We start from the raw sequence: 17,991 nt of genomic DNA, 5'->3' as shown, positions 1-17,991 counted from the left end.
TAGATTTGAATGAGCAGCTTCTGAGAAATAACCGGTTGACTTAATTTTGGTTGATATTACACGTAGTAATGCAATTCAATATATTACATGTAGTTGTATGGATTTTAATTATGAAGGAATTTCTTTGTACCTGTATATTTATAATTTTAAGAAACTTTGACTATAACTTAATGTTGAATTTGAAAAGGTAGACTGAAAATATAAAATTGTGTTTTTCTTTTGATAGCAAAGGTTACATTGCTTAAGCACTTATCAAGTAACAATTTAGATAACCAACTATTTATTTTGAAGTATTTTAAGTCAGAAAGAAAATTCTGAGGTTTTGACGAAATATTTATAGAATATAAGGAAAGCGACAAAGTAACAGTGCAGATGTTTTGACTCAATCCAGACAAAGATGTCACTTGTCATTTGCATGAGGCCTTGGTCAAGAAATTCTAATCTAAACAAGCCTTGCATCATATTAAATCAGCCATTAATATTTAAGTAGGTTTATGAGCAAAATTCAAGCAGGAAATTTCTCTTTGCTTCCCATGACAAATATTAATGACTTTACAGAGTTGTTTGGATGTGTTATTAATGGTTTCGCCCATAGTTGGAGAATTTCCAACTTATACTCCACTAGGTTAACATATCATGATCAATAAGTTTTGCCAAGTCAAACTATAAATTTTGTTTCTATCTTTTTCTCTTCATAATAAGAAACAGGAGTTGGTAAGGATAAGAGTGTAATATATAATTAAGAAGATATTGAGTATTAATTAAGCTATTTTTATAGTTTTAATATTGCCAATGGACAACTAGTAATAGACAATATTATTAAGAAATTTATAACATGTTATATTTTTCGGTATTTGGTTCAACGAATTCAGTTATTCTGAGTAAGTAATTTATATAAAAAAAATTCGTGGTACAAAATTAAATGCTACAAAGTTATGGAAGAGATGATTCATTAGCATACCATATTATTGTGACCACCGTCATATAACAAGCTTATGTATTACAACAAGAGATGAAACATAAAACTAAGGTAACTCTTTATCAACGTGAGCATCAGAAAGAGACAAGCTACTATATACAAAGCCATCTTCGTGACTCTTCTTGCACTCAGAGTAGAATACTGTCAGTATTGCCAAGGTGAACAAACCCAGTGTCCTTGCTACAAGAGCAAAAATGATCGCAGACAGCACCAATATTGATTCTTTAGAGATAGGAGCATGAGTAAAAGAAAAACATGAAATGGATTGGATAGCAAATCCGAAGGCAGTAATGAGAAGAAGTAGAAGAAACCCTTGCTTCTTCCTTCCTTTGATTAGTTCTGTGGAGTGGTGAATCGCCTTTGGTCCATAACAGCCGATCTCCGCAACCGAAACCACTATGCTCAATGACCACACAAAACTGTAGTATAGAAACAAGCCGAGAACTAAGAGAATTATAAGGATTAGCAAGATGGAGAAAATTGCAGACTTCCATGAGATGAGCACAGCAACAAAGATGAAGAGCAGTATGAAGAGAACTAAACAAGCTGAATTCAAGAAGGCGACGAAGAGTTGCGTTAATATAGGTCCTTTGATGTTGTTCTTTGCCATGATGAGAACTTCGACGATTGAGAAGAGCTTCCCGCAGTAAGTTGTTATAGTAGCGTACAATGTTACGATCATGAGGAGAGAATTGATGATAAACGCGAGGAGGACCTCGATGGATTCATCTACTAGGAGACGTGTGACATCTTTCTTGAAGGCGGCGAGGAGGATGGCGAACTCGGGGCTCGAGGGGTCTGCGGTGAGACCTAATTCGTTGATCTTTAGGGTTAGATCAGTGAGGAGAGGGAGGATGAAGATGAGGATGGAGAAGAAGAAGACAGAGGAGGAGAGGAAGGTGATAAGGAACAAGGGGAGGAATAGTTTTGAGTTCTTGAAGGGGAGAACAAGGGCTTTCCATAGGATTTCCAAGGTTGAGAGGGAGTTGGTTGAGTTAGCCATGCATGAAAATGGAATGAGGAGGAATTGTAATGGTTTGAGATAGGAGGAGAAGGGTGGATTTCTATAGGCAGTGGTGATCTATTTGTTTTGTACTGAGATGTGCTGCATTAGAAGGACTAGGAAAAGTCTACCAGTCAAATGTTGGTTCTTTGATGTCGTCATCCTTTTTTTTCTTTTTCCTTTTTTCAATGAAGAAATAGTCCGGCGGTCGAGCCTTGCAAATAATTAATGCATGCACTGTTTTTTTTAATAGAAAACTTGGAAAAATATTGCTGCTAATCAACGAAGTGAAGTTAAGCTTCTGAACAATAAAAGAGAAAAGAAGGGAAAGAGGAAAAAAAAAGGTAAGTTTTACTTTGCTAACAACGTAATTCTATTTTTATTTTAAGTTAGAATATTTAAATAAATTTTAAATTTTCAAAATGATTGAATATGAAGATACTCATATTATGAAGTTATATAGAATTAATAAGCTTTCTAATCTATCTAAAATAATATCGATGAGACTTATTATGAGAAAAAAATAAATAAAAGAGTAAAAAGAATTAATTTCATTATTTACGTAGTTGATTTTGAAGACTGTCATTCAAGAATAGAATTTTAGAGAATTAAATAAGCTTTCAATGCATATAAAATAATATCGTCAAAGTTTATGTTAGAAAGATTACGATGCTATGGTGGTAGGGAGATGTTAACAACTCGGTACTGCCAAGTTTTTCCCACGAGGAGTTTCCCACTTGTGAGCATTAAGTGTGAATTACGAGTTTAACAACATACATCAATATCGAAGAAGACCCAAAAACACAGATAAAATAAGAGAGGCCCATAGGCTACAAAAATCCATCCAAATATAGTAGAAAAAATAAGGTCCCATAATAAGAGTATATGCCAAAAGAAAGATACAGCAAGGGAACATCATGATAATTCTTCACAAATAGTACAAAATAGAACCATAAATGAGTGGGGTCTAACGCCCTACTAGGTAACAGACACTATCAATCAATCTACATTATATATAAACCATAAATGAGCCTAATGTTTAGCAAGTGGCACTATCACCGGTTAAGTATCATAGATAACAATACATCCAACATAGAGAATATATGAATATCTACACAATTAATTAGCTAAATTTAGCTATACGTAATTTTGGAAAATATTTGCAGAATATTTTATAGACATCCAATAATATCAAACTAGTTGGATAAGATCGTCAATCTCTAGATCTACAACTTTGGTATTCATGATTTCTCTAGATTCGAAATCTATCTATGACGAAATGAAGGGTTAATTTGAGAAGATAAGGAGACTAGTTTAGTTAAATTTGTTTAAGACTTTTTGATTTAATCTCTATAAATAGATTAATTGGCATTTGCCCTAGCATCTCTCACAACTAAGCCACTGGCCGCTACATCTCCCTTCTTCTCTTTTACCAACCAGTGCCACATCTTCCATTGGCATGGTCTCGTCTAGATTCTAATCTCACTCTATCGTCGATCCCCCTAATCCCGTTGGGCAGACCTACTTCTCCCCCTTCGTCTCTTTATTTTAATGGTCTCTACCTCTCGTACGATTTTTATCATAATTGTAGGCCAATCAAAGCTTTTAACCATCTATCGTATCCGCATAGGCAAATCACCACTACCATCATCTATTACCGAACAACCTCCATCAACTCCATCATCACTTCTATCCTATACCTTGGAATCTGTGCCTTCACCCATGGATCCAAAATCCTGTGTAGACCTAAATCTCAACCGCTACGAATCGGATCAAACCGGTTCATAACAAAATAGAAATAATTTATTATCAAATATAAAATTTGTAAATATCATACATAATTGAGTAAAATACATAAGAACGAAAACAATGAGCAGCTACGTATTTACGAAAAAATTGTTTCTTGGTATGAGAAGACACCAACAAAATATAAGTCTTAATTCTAGACCACATAAATACTTTAACCAAATATATTATTAAATGATCTCGTTGAGGATTAGGAGCCAAGAACTAGAGATAGATGGTGAACAAATCTATATAACAAATTTTTTTTTTTATTTGATACAAGTTGAAAGCAATATGGTAGGGATATACAAAGTTATTGTCATATTAGATTTGAATGAGTTAAGAGAAAAATTTATAACAGCTTCTGAGAAATAACCGGTTGACTTAATTTTGGTTGATATTACACGTAGTAATGCAATTCAATATATTACATGTAGTTGTATGGATTTTAATTATGAAGGAATTTCTTTGTACCTGTATATTTATAATTTTAAGAAACTTTGACTATAACTTAATGTTGAATTTGAAAAGGTAGACTGAAAATATAAAATTGTGTTTTTCTTTTGATAGCAAAGGTTACATTGCTTAAGGACTTATCAAGTAACAATTTAGATAACCAAGTATTTATTTTGAAGTATTTTAAGTCAGAAAGAAAATTCTGAGGTTTTGATGAAATATTTAGAGAATATATGGAAGGCGACAAAGTAACAGTGCAGATGGTTTGACTCAATCCAGACAAAGGTGTCATTTGTCATTTGCATGGGGCCTTGGTCAAAAACTTCTAATCTAAACAAGCCTTGCGTCATATTAAATCAGCCATTAATATTTAAGTAGGTTTATGAGCAAAATTCAAGCAGGAAATTTCTCTTTGCTTTCCATGCAAGCAATAATTGACAAATATTAATAACTTTGCAGAGTTGTTTGGATGTGTTATTAATGGTTTCGCCCATAGTTGGAGAATTTCCAACTTATACTCCACTAGGTTAACATATCGTGATCAATAAGTTTTTGCCAAGTCAAACTATAAATTTTGTTTCTATCTTTTACTCTTCCTAATATGAACCAGGAGTTGGTAAGGATAAGAGTGTATTATATAATTAAGAAGATAGTGAGTATTAATTAAGCTATTTTTATTAGTTTTAATATTGCCAATGGACAACTAATCATAGACAATATTATTAAGAAATTTATAACGAGGTATATTATCGGTAGGAGATTATTTGGTTCAACGAATTCAGTTATTCTGAATAAGTAATTTATATAAAAAAATTCGTGGTACAAAATTAAACGATACAAAGTTATGGAGGAGATGATTCATTAGCATACCATATTATTGTGACCACTGTTATATAACAAGCTTATGTTTACAACAAGAGATGAACCATAAAACTAAGGTAACTCTTTATCAACTTGAGCATCAGAAAGAGACAAACTACTATATACAAAGCCGTCTTCGTGGCTCTTCTTGCACTCAGAGTAGTAGACTGTCAGTATTGCCAAGGTGAACAAACCCAGTGTCCTTGGTACAAGAGCAAAAATGATCGCAGACAGCACTAACATTGCTTCTTTAAAGTTAGGAGCATGAGCAAAAGAAATATTTTTAATGTAATAGATAGCAAATCCGAAGGCAGTAACGAGAAGAAGTAGAAGAAACCCTTGTGTCTTCCTTCCTTTGATTAGTTCTGCGGAATGGTGAATCGCCTTCGGTCCAGAACAGCCGATCTCCGCAACCGAAACCACTATGCACAATGACCACACAAAATTGCAGCATAGAAATAAGCCGAGAACCAAGAGAATTATATGGATTAGCAAGATGGAGAAATTTATAGAACTTTGGTATTCACGACTTCTCAAGATTCAGAATCTATCTGTGACGAAACGAAGGGTTAATCCGAGAAAATAACGAGACTAGTTTAGTTAAATTTGTTTAAGACTTTTTAATTTAATCTTTATAAATAGGACCTTATGACTTATATCTTCGACATACTTGGAATGAAAGATTAATTAGCTTTTGCCCCGGTATCTCTCTCAACTAGGCCATCGGCTTCTACATCTTCCTTTTTCTCTTTTACCAACCAGTGTCACATCTTCCGTTGGCACAGCCTTGTCTAACTTCTAAATCTCGATCTACCACCGATCCCCCTAATCCCGTTGGGCAGACCTACTTCTCCCCCTAATCCCGTACGATTTTTACCACAATTGTAGGCCAATCATAGTCTTCAACCATCTATCGTATCCGCATATGCCAACCACTACTACCATCCTCTATTACCGAACCACCTCCATCAACTACTCGGCCTCCACTCCCTCATCACTTCTATCCTATACACAGGAATCTGTGCCTTCACCCATGGATCCAAAATCCCGTACAGACCTGAATCTCAACTGCTACGAATCGGATCAAACCGGTTCATAACAAAATAAAAATAATTTATTATCAAATATAAAATTCTTAAATATCATACATAGTTGAGTAAAATACATAAGAACGGAAACAATGAGCAGCTACGTATTTATGAAAAGAATTGTTTCTTGGTATGAGAAGACACCAACAAAATATAAGTCTTAATTCTAGACCACATAAATACTTTAACCAAATATATTATTAAATGATCTCGTTGAGGATTATGAGCCAAGAAGTAGAGATAGATGGTGCACAAATCTATATAACAAATATTTTTTTTTATTTGATACAAGTTGAAAGCAATATGGTAGGGATATACAAAGTTATTGTCATATTAGATTTGAATGAGTTAAGAAAATGGTAGGGGCGGACCTACTCTCCCCCTTCGTCTCTTTATCTTAACAGTGTCTACCTCTCGTTTAATTTTTACCACAATTGTAGTCCAATCATAACCTTTAACCATCTATCGTATCTGCATAGCCAAACCACCACTACTATCATCTATTACCGAACAACCTCCATCAACTACTTGGCCTCTACTCCATCATCATTTCTATCCTATACCTTGGAATTTGTGCCTCTACCCACGGATCCGAAATCCTGTGCAAACCTGAATCTCAACCGCTATGAATCGGATCAAGTCGGTTCATAACAAAATAGAAATAATTTATTATCAAATATAAAATTCGTAAATATCATATATAGATGAGTAAAATACGTAAGAACGGAAACAATGAGCAGCTACATATTTACGAAAATAATTGTTTCTTGGTATGAGAAGACACCAAGAAAATATAAGTCTTAATTCTGGAACACATAAATACTTTAACCAAATATATTATTAATTGATCTCGTTGAGGATTATGAGCCAAGAAGTAGAGATAGATGGTGCACAAATCTATATAACAAATATTTTTTTTATTTGATACAAGTTGACAGCAATATGGAGAAATTTATAGAATGAATCCATGAGACGAGCAAATGAACAAAGATGGAGAGCAGTATTAAGAAAACAAAACAAGCTGAATTCAAGAAGGCGACGACGAGTTGCGTTAATATAGGTCCTTTGATGTTGTTCTTCACCATGATGAGAATTTCGACGAGCGAGAAGAGCTCCCCGCAGTAAGTTGTTAAAGTGGTGTACAAGGTTATGATCATGACGGGGGAATGGATGATAAACGCGAGGAGGAGCTCAATGGATTCATCTACTAGGACACGTGTGACATCTTTCTTGATGGCGGCGAGGAGGATGGCGTACTCGGGGCTCGAGGAGTCTATGGTGCGAGCTAATTCGTTGATCTTTAGGGTTAGATCAGTGAGGAGAGGGAGGATGAAGATGAGGATGGAGAAGAAGATGGAGGAGGAGAGGAAGGTGATGAGGAAGAGGGGGAGGAAGAGTTTTAAGTTCTTGAAGGGGAGAACAAGGGCTTTCCATAGGATTTCCAAGGTTGAGAGGGAGTTGGTTGAGTTAGCCATGCATGAAAATGGAATGAGGAGGAATTGTAATGGTTTGAGATAGGCGGAGAAGGGTGGATTTCTATAGGCAGTGGTGATTGTTTTGTACTGAGATGTGCTGCATTAGGACTTGGAAAAGTCTACCAATCAAATGTTGTCTGGTTCTTTGATTTTGTTGTCTTTTTTTCTTTTTTCTTTTTCTTTTTTCAATGAAGAAATAGTCCGGCAGCCGAGCCTTGCAAATAATTAATGCATGCACTATTTTTTTTATTAGAAAACTATTGTGCAAATACCCAAATAGGTGAGGGAAGCGAAAGCAGAACCCTTCACCCTCAAACAAATCCAAATGGAATAGTAATAATTTGGAGCAAACCAAATATTAGCAAAGCTAATATCAATATCAAAATGAGAACTCCAAATACAAGATGCTAGTTGTAGAGAACTTCAAATACCCAAGGTAATCACAAATATGAACACCAAATAGATGCAAACCATATGGAGAAAAGTTGGAGAGATAAGGTTTACATGGTTTGGCGATGTGCCTACGTCCACGAGAGAAGCAATCTTCAATCCACTATGCAAATGCAAATGCAGACTGGCGTTTGAACGCGCCTAGTGCAAATGCAGACTGGCATTCGAATGCTAAGGCCCTGTTTGAACGCTTACATCAAGTTTGCTCTCGGGTTCAGATTTGCCTTCGAACGTGACTGAACCATTCGAATGCCTGCATCAAAAGCCTCTGTCTGAAAACTGTGTTCGAATGCCCCTAGGGCCCATTCGAATGCACTGGCACATCAAGCCCGCAAAATACTAAAATCTGAATTTGAGCCAAAAAATCAACAAAAACTTGGAAAAATATCGCTGCTGATGAACGAAGTGACGTTAAGCTTCTCAATGATGAAAGAGAAAAGAAGGGAAAACAGTAAGCATTGCTTAGTTGGCTAACAAAGTAATTCTATTTTTATTTACAAGTAGAATATTTAAATAATTTTTAATCTTTCAAAATGATCGAATATGAAATACTCACTATATATGAAGTTATATTGAATTAAATAAGCTTTTTAACCCATGTAAAATAATATTGATCGGAGTTATTATGAGAAAGGTATAAATAAAAGAGTAAAAATAATTAATTTTATTATTTACAGAGTTGATTTTGAAGATACTTGTTTAAGGATATAGTTTTAGAGAATTAAATAAGCTTCCAATATATATAAAATAATGTCGATCAAAGTTTATATTAGAAAGATTATGATGCTAAGGGAGATGTGTAACAACTTGAACTTGCCAAGTGCTTCCCATGAGGGGTTTCCTTCCTTTGAGCATTACATGTGGATTATGAGTCTAATAACATATTATTAATATCGAAGAAGACCTAAAAAATAGAATTGCCAGTGCTATGGGCTTTGGCTTATGTAGATCCAAAATGAGAGCTGGTCGTCTTTCATATCGAGCCATTGAAGCAGCGCGTCGGGCTATGAGGGGCCGACAGGTCACAATAAATTCATCCAAATACAATAGTTAGAATAAGGTCCCATAATAAAAGAACATGCCAAAAGAAAGATACAACAATGGGACATCATGATACCCCTTCACAAATAGTATTAAATAGAATGTTAAAGGAATGGGGTCTAACGCCCTACTAGGTAACTACCACTAAGCTTTCGTTGGAGTATCAATCAATCTACATTATATATAAACTATGAATGAGCCTAACGTTTAGTAAGTGGTACTATCACTAATCAAATATCATGGATAACAATACATTCAACACTTTTCCATTTTCTTGGGATGAAAAGATCATAAAAGTTCGAGGTATTTTTAATAACCGAAGACTATCCAACAAGGACTACAATTAGAGGATACATGAATATCTATATGACTAATCATTATGATAGTAAAATAAATTATACGTGTATTTAGTTAGCACGGTCCGACCTGACTCTTGCTAACCCTATCCACCCCATATGCGTAGTGCGCTAATACACTATGTTAGAGTCTTTTCTTATTGCATTAGTTGCTTATTTTTAGAAAAAGTTTTTGTAAGTCACGTTTGAATGTGGAAGGGGGTGCGTTCAAATGCCTTTGCGAACGACTACATTAGTTTGCATCGACAGAGAACGCAAAATGTGTGTTCGAGCACGTTCGAGCGCTTAGGTGCGAACGCCTGCATCAATACGCATCCACTGAGAACGTATTTTGTGCGTTCGAATGCGGTCGACGTCGTTAGAACGCGATTGGCAAGAGTCCACTATTATTAGGGTTAATAATTGTTATGTTGGCTTGTTGCTTAGCCTTTTAAAAGGTGTGGATGGCAACCAAAATCATTATGATTAATGAAATTGGATTTCTATCTTCCTCTATCCTCTCTCTAGTCTATGTACCCTAATCTCCCTCCTCCCTCTTCACCAACTAGCCACCTCTACTGTTGGCAAGGTCTCATCTATCTTCTCCCCCTTCATCCTTATCCCTTAAACTATGTCAACCATCCACCCTCATCTCTATTTTCATCCATAGCCCTATCATCATCTCCACCTATCACCACCACTATTATCCACACTCTTGCATATTTTTGCCCTAGTTGTAGTCTGGATCTACAAACGGTTTGAATACAAAAAACATAGATCAGGAAGTTATGGATCGACCACCCTTTGTTTCGTAATTTTCTGACTATGGGAGAATATCTGGTGAGTATTTTCCCTCAATTGTGCGGACTGATTCCTATAATCAATCCAGATATGAAGAAGATGTTCCGTAACTTATCATGCATCTCACACACAGCCCATCAGCTACCATCCATACTCAATAGACATAAATGCCCCCAAAGGAGGGTAGATCCTAATGGTAGAATTGTCTCTCCATCTCCCAACGAACAATATGACCTCGACTCTATTGGTGGGGTCGTCTCCTTGGGCCGCCTTGATTTTGTCTAAAAGGGTGAGTTTGGTGGTCAGCTATGATAGAAGTCTCCTCCCTCCCCTCTGGGTTAGAATTGGAGTTTCCAGCCTCTACGAGTCCCTTAGTAGGATCGGCTACTCGGTAAGCAGAAAAGTGAGGTTGCTAGAGAGTTTCCTACTCAACACATCAGCCATGACATTAGCCTTTCTTGAGTGGTACTTGATAGCACAGTGATAGTCATTTACCAACTCCAAACACTGCCACTAAAAATGTTTAAATCCTTCTTGGTAAAAAGATACTTGAGGTTCTTATGATTTGAATAGATTTCGCATTTCTCCCCATAGAAATGGTGTCGCCGAATCTTGAGGGCAAAGATAATAATGGCCAAGTCCAAGTCATGAGTGGAGTATTTCTTCTCGTAGTCCTTTAACTATTATAAAGCCTAAGCCACTACCTCCCATTTTGCATTAGCACCCATCCCAAGCCATGGATGGATGCATCAAAATACACCTAAAACATGGCCCCACTACTGGGCACTATGAGAACGGGGGCCAAAGTCAATCGATGCTTCAACTCTTGGAAGCTCTCCTGGGTCCCACTAAAACTGCTAGTCTTGTAGGTGAACTTAAAAAAGGGGATACAATTTTTGAAAATCCCTCGACAAAACCTCAGTAATAGCTTGCAAGCCTTGATGAAACTCAAAACCTCAAACACATTAGCTGGTCACTTCCACTCCGTCACTATTGCAATCTTCAATTGGTCAACCCAGATGCTATCCCCCAAGACAACATGGCCTAGGAAGACCACCTCCTGTAACCAAAATTCATATTTTGTATCGTGTGATAACCATTGTTCGAGGAACATCAGCTTTAGTACTAATTATTATAGACCAGAAGATGAAATAACCCAGAAAAATAAATAAATAAATAATAATAATAATAATAATAATAATGTATAAATTAAATATAAAAAAAAGATAAAAAGAAAGAAAAAAATTAAAAAAAAATTGGTGTAGCATGGCACGAGCTCGTGCCATGCAAATTGTGGGCGCACGTTGAGGGCGCCACGTGCGCCCACAACCGCCGACCCGACCAACCGGGCCGGGCCAGCTGGCTGCGCCGGGCCCCACCACTGCCATAGCTGCCGCCTTTCCTCTCTTTCACTCCCTCTCTCTCTCCCTCTAAATCTCTCTCCCTCTAAATCTCTCTCCCTCTCTCTCTCCCTCTAAATCTCTCTCCCTCTAAATCTCTCTCCCTCTCTTTCGGCCTCTCACTCTCACTTATTCTCTATCTCTCTCACTCTTCAACGCCGACCTACCGCCGCTGTTGCTGCCACCACCGCCGCACCCCCTCTCACCGCCTCTCTCTCTCCCCCTCTTTATAGGTCTCTCTCCCTCTCTTTCGGCCTCTCACTCTCACTTATTCTCTCTCTCTCTCTCTTCAACGCCGACCTACTGCTGCCGTCACTGCCACCACCGCCGCACCCCCCCTCCAACTCTCTCTAACTCTCTCTCTCTCTCTCTTACCCTCCTCTCTCTCTCTTACCCTCCTCTCTCTCTCAATCACCTCTCTCTCTCAACCACCTCTCTCTCTCAAGCTCTCTTTCCCTCCTTCTCTTGCCGACGCCGGCCTACCGCCGCCATCGCTACCGTCGCCGCCGCAACCCCCCTTCATCGTCTCTCTTTATAGCTCTCTCTCCAAGACTCGTTCAATCTCTCTATTACCCTCCTCTCTCTCCCAATCACCTCTCATTCTCGAGCTCTCTCTTTCTCTCCTTCTCTTATCGACGCCGGCCTACCGTTGTCGCCGTCGCCGCCGCCGCTACCGCCGAGGAGAGCCTCCCTCCCTTCCCTTCTCTTCTTCTTCTTCTTCTTCTTCTTCTTCTTCTTCTTCTTCTTCTTCTTTTCCTCTACTTCTTTTTCCTCTCTTCATTTTACCTTCTCTGGCAATAAAACACATGTCTAAGTTACTTGTTATTTAGTTAATCTAAATTAGATTTTTAGTTTAATTTTTCAAGAATAGATATATTTAGTAACATGGTTATTAGTGTAATTTTAGTTAATTCTAATTATAAATATTTGTACATAAATATATTTTTATATATTTTTATTAGATTAATTCATGTCTTTATAATTAGGTATATATATATGTACAACTTATTATACATTATTATGCATGTAATATAATAATAGGCTTACTTAATGTTTATATTACATAATTAAGTAAAGATTATTTTATATGCAACTCTTAATTTGTTTAGTAAGGGTAGTAGTGACAAAATAATTAAAGTATGTGGGCGCATGGGTTTGCACGTGCCCATGCCAGGCGGGGGCGTTACACGTGTCTTCTGATTAAACTGTGAGTAGTCTTATCCCCTAGACGTCTTTCTCAAATTAGGATATATTATATATTATGTACATGCATGTTTTGGCCTCCAGCATGATTATATGACTTGATCTAGAGATAATTTCAGTCAAGCATATTTTATCATGCATTTGATTAGGCTGATTTGGAAAATGAGTACATTGGTGATATATAGAGATGATTGGAGATGATTATACTATTATAATTTTATACTGAGATGATCTCTAGTATTTGTGTGCATGCGATAGACTAGCAGGTGTATGCATGTGTTAGTACATGGTTGGAGTCTGCATTGCATCATTTTTCTCATGATTCCTGTTTCACCTAAATTCTTGTTATGCGTTGACGTATTATCGTACTAGATATATGCATGTGATCTGTCATTTAGAAGAAAAGTATGAAATGTAATTGATAGGATAGTTGATAGAAAGCGTGAGGATCTCGAGTGGGCGCGAGGGTTAGGACGCGCTTGGTGGATGATTAATCTCTCGATATAGTTGCGATCCTATTGGCCTTACGTCCGAGGTGGTTAGTCTGTGTGCGCAGCAAACATTCGAACACATGCCGTTTGCTAGGGCATATGTGGCGAGTTATCCTCACGAGGTTTCTATCAGCTAGAAGGGAGTATGCATGTGTTAGTACATGGTTGGAGTCTGCATTGCATCATTTTTCTCATGATTTCTGTTTCACCTAAATTCTTGTTATGCATTGATGTATTATCGTACTAGATATATGCATATGATCTGTCATTTAGAAGAAAAGCATGAAATATAATTAATAGGATAGTTGATAGAAAGCGTGAGGATACCCGAGTGGGCGCGAAGGTTAGGATGCGCTTGGTGGATGATTAATCGCCCGACATAGTCGCGATCCTATTGGCCTTACGTCTGAGGTGGTTAGTCTGTATGCGCAGCAAACATTCAAACACATATCGTTTCCTAGGGCATATGTGGCGAGTTATCCTCACGGGGTTTCTATCAGCTAGAAGGGTGCCCGGTCTGAATGGATGTTGATACCCTAGCGGGTGGTTGGGTATGGTTATATTTGAGATACTCTTTGCGGGTGGCGGAGTATGCTCTAAGCCTTCAGACATGATGTTGAGACCGGATACCGGGTGTTCACTGTGCACAGTGGTCTAGTATGATGATATACAGAGATGACATTGATTACTAAGATGTTGAGAAATGTATATGATTTAATTTTCATCTGATTATCAGATTATCAAGTAGTCAATATACATCATATATGGTTGCATTTAATATCGTAGCATGGTCGTAGCTGGCATGCATTATGTGTCATATTTGAGAGAGAGTTATGATATGTCAGATTATAGTGCACTCGTGTATCAGTTGTTTAGTTGTATCTTGATAGTTTGTTATGGCCTATGTGGGTCCTGCCAAATTAGGTAGTGGTCTAGTGTATATTATTATGGATTTGGATATTCATATGTTAATAGATTTATTTGATTGATAATTTGATTTATTTGGTGTTGTATTATGTGAGCATAAATATGTTAGCAGGTATTATTTGATGATGTCATAATTATATGTGCATAGGAGTGTATTTGTGCGTGACGGCCTTGCTCGTCCTGTCGCGTGAGCCGCACATGCCATGTGGGCGCGTGGGTGTGCACGTGCCCGTGCTGATTAGGTCCGTTATAATTCAGGTGGTATCAGAGCTTAGGTTTAAGGATGATCTAGCAAACCATCAAGTATAATAATTGTTGATTTATTTTAAGATTACGCTAGTAATCGATCTTTACAATTAGGATATTTATTGGTAGAGATAGAGGTCTAGGTTGTGATATTGAGATTATTAAGTTTGATATTTGATGATATTGATAGAAATAATTTGAGATATTGGTGATATTGATAGAAGTAATTTGAGATATTAGTATATTGAGAATTTATCTGAGGACTAATGAATAAGAAGAGATATTACTAAATAATGCATTGATGTTATCGATATCGAGGTGTTATAGTTTGTTGAGCATAATATTGGAGATGTTGACATGTTCATATGATGTGATAAAGTGTAGAAATTCCTAAACATGTGGAGATATTTATTTATGCAGAAGAATTATTATCAGTAGATTGGAGGTTATTCTAAACAAATATAATATACTTTTGGGATTTTTGATCTTTTATGGATATATTTGAGATTAGGAGATTGATAAAAAAAGGTATATGTGGAGAGAGACTATTTTGATTTTTTTATAAGGGTCATAATTACTGATTGTGGATGAATGAGTAAGATATGTGATGATTTGGTATAGTAGAAAAGATATTAGGTGATGTCATATAGATGATTGTAGATTGTATATGGAAAAGAATTTTTGACTAGTATGATAAATTATGTTTGCAGGATACTTGTGTTAGTAGGTATAAAGTTTTGGTTGTAACGACAAGATGGATGATTTAATAAGGATATGTTTGTCCAATAGTATTACTAGAGGATTAACGTCTTATTTAAATCTTTAAGTTAATGATTACCAAATAGGCTAATGAGCATATGAAATATGACATGGATATAGTTATTGGATTATGAATTATTTCAGTAGTGGAGACTTAATGTATATATCTCTGGATAGCATGATAGTAGGTTTAGTTTAGAAGTTGCTGATTGTGTGAATTTGATTTGATGGAAAGAATGATAATGAAACGAATTATATAGGGTGATGATAGTTGCTAAGTTGATAGTCTCATGATATATCTTTTATGACAGTGAAAGTATATTTTGATTATTAGTTTAGTTTTGGACATTGATTTAGTGGATAAGAATATGATAGCATGACGTTTATGTGTTTTGGGTGTTGAATTTTAATTACAGATATACAGACTTATTTTTTTTTATAATTATTAGGTGATATTAATAATGTTATAGAAGGATTTTTGATGATGTTATAAAATTGTTCAGTATATGTGGTGCACTTTATATAGAGGAGGTGATAGAATATTAAGTTGAGACTCTGGGAGAAATATGAGATTTAAGTGATTTAATTAGAAATGAGATATATTTGTTTTTAATCATAGATGTTAAATTGAGATATTATGTGCTTTGACAGGTTAGTTGTTTTGATGATAATAATTGGAGAGATAATTTGCCAGAGTTATTTATAGAGCCTATAGATATGATTATTTATTATGATTAATAGATGATTTGGAAGTTGAACTAATTGCTTCATAGGACGGTAATGAAAGGAATACAAAGGACTATGATATTTTATATACTTTATATACAGTGTATCAATAGATGTTTATTATACTACTAGATGATAAACATATAATGATGTATATGAAAGTGATTATATTAGCATTTGTTTAACCGTCAACTTACATGTTCGATCATTATTAAAGGTTATTGAGCGAGCCTTTTAGAATGATGAGATTGATCTTAATAATTGTAAAGACTTACAGGTTTGCATTTGAGTCTTAAGATAAAGATATTTGATTGAGAGATAATGATTTTATGATTGGTCCCATTATGGTTTGTAAAATTTTGATCTTTTAATGAATTGCAAAGTTAAGGTTGCGAATTGATTTAAAGTAAAATAGAAGATATACTAGTAAGGTTATAATTTATATTTTTGAATGTCTTCTTATCTATATGAATTAGTTAGTGTCAATTATTTTATTGGCAGATCATAATAGCATGACCAAATCGGGAGATTAATCTTAGTAGCTTTAGTTCATGTACAATATTTTTGTGGATTTGTCCATGTCACGTTATTTATTCTTAAAGATCAGGTATGATGGATTAGTAAATAGTTGTGTGGCAATGGATTAATATTATGAATTGAATATTATATCTGTCGAGATATTGAAGAGATTATTGGATTACATAGTAGAACTTAGTAGATAGTCTTTGGATCTGAATATCGTTATCATTAAGTGATATTTTGGTGGATATACTAGTAGTGATAGTAAGTAAATAGATAATGATCAAACTGAAATTATGTGAATCGATGAATAAATAGTTTGGATACAGAAAATGATTAATAGAAAGATCATTATAAATTTTATCATGTAGTTCCATGAGGTAGATCGAATTTAACCATTCAAGTATTACAGCTTAAGAAGGAAGATAATGCAGGGAATCAGAAGGTTGTATAAATGACACTTGATGTTGTAATATGATTAGTACTAACAGATTGGATTAGATGTGCTGAATGTTATTTTGAGGAGTGTATTATGAATACAAATGATATTGTAGTCTTATATGGATAGGTGTCATGTCCTATATTGATTTGTTTCGTAATTGGCATAATGGTTTAAGCATCTGAGCATTACATTTTTAAATAAGAGAGTTTGTACTATTGCCTAAATTTTATGAGGATATTGGTTGATGGTAAGTATGTATAGGTCAGTGACATAATTTGTTTGGAAAGAGAAATATGAGTTAAGTATTTTGGATGTTCTTGAAATAACTCTATTTATCGTTCTATCCAATATTAGTGATAGTATTGAGCGATAATAGTTTAATGCATGTTTGAGATCAGAGTATATATTCCATAGATTTTAGAGATAATTTACTTAAATAAGTTGTATTGTATTATTATAGGTAATTATGTCATTTTATTATTATATGGTTGCAGTTTAGCAGGAGAAGTGATAGATTTGGACAGGTTTAGGTACTTGGAGTATAAAATGATGCAATTAATTGATTTCAACACTTTCCATACTTTAGTATTAGTGTATGCAATTAGTTAGCATTAAAAAAAATTCTTTATTAAGGATGAGTATTATTATAAATATTTTTCTAGAACTGATGTTTGCAGAACGGTAGTGCAATTACCAGATTGGCTTAGATTTAGAAAATGGATTCTTATATTGAGATTATCTTTGATCGTGCAAAATTAGAAGTTAGGGATTAAAGAGCGGTAAATGATGTACGAGTTATGGATCTAAGGGAGTTACATTAGAATTGTTGATTTATGGAGAAAGTCGTGAGACCAATAATATTGATTTTGTATTTTAGTATGATCTAAATTTCATGCTCTAAATTTTTTATAAGAGGGGAAAGAAAATGTAATAACCCAGAAAAATAAATAAATAATAATAATAATAATAATAATGAGGATGATGCATAAATTAAATATAAAAAA

The 17,991-nt window shown here is 35.3% G+C and overlaps 1 protein-coding gene across 1 annotated transcript; it reads right to left on the bottom strand.

The window, feature by feature from the left end:
* Positions 1–979: 979 nt before the first annotated feature.
* LOC140789502 (uncharacterized) lies at positions 980–1,995 on the bottom strand. The gene has a single exon (XM_073139218.1). It carries the CDS (start codon positions 1,980–1,982, stop codon positions 1,026–1,028), a length of 957 nt encoding a protein of 318 aa, XP_072995319.1. The 5' UTR covers positions 1,983–1,995; the 3' UTR covers positions 980–1,025.
* Between the last annotated feature and the right edge of the window lie 15,996 nt (positions 1,996–17,991).

This window comes from Typha latifolia, chromosome 5 (genome assembly GCF_019914945.1).
Source record: "Typha latifolia isolate L0001 chromosome 5, TyphaL0001v2, whole genome shotgun sequence".
NCBI lineage: Eukaryota > Viridiplantae > Streptophyta > Magnoliopsida > Poales > Typhaceae > Typha > Typha latifolia.
Note: the sequence above shows the minus strand (reverse complement) of the source record. Positions and strands in the feature narration are given on the sequence as shown.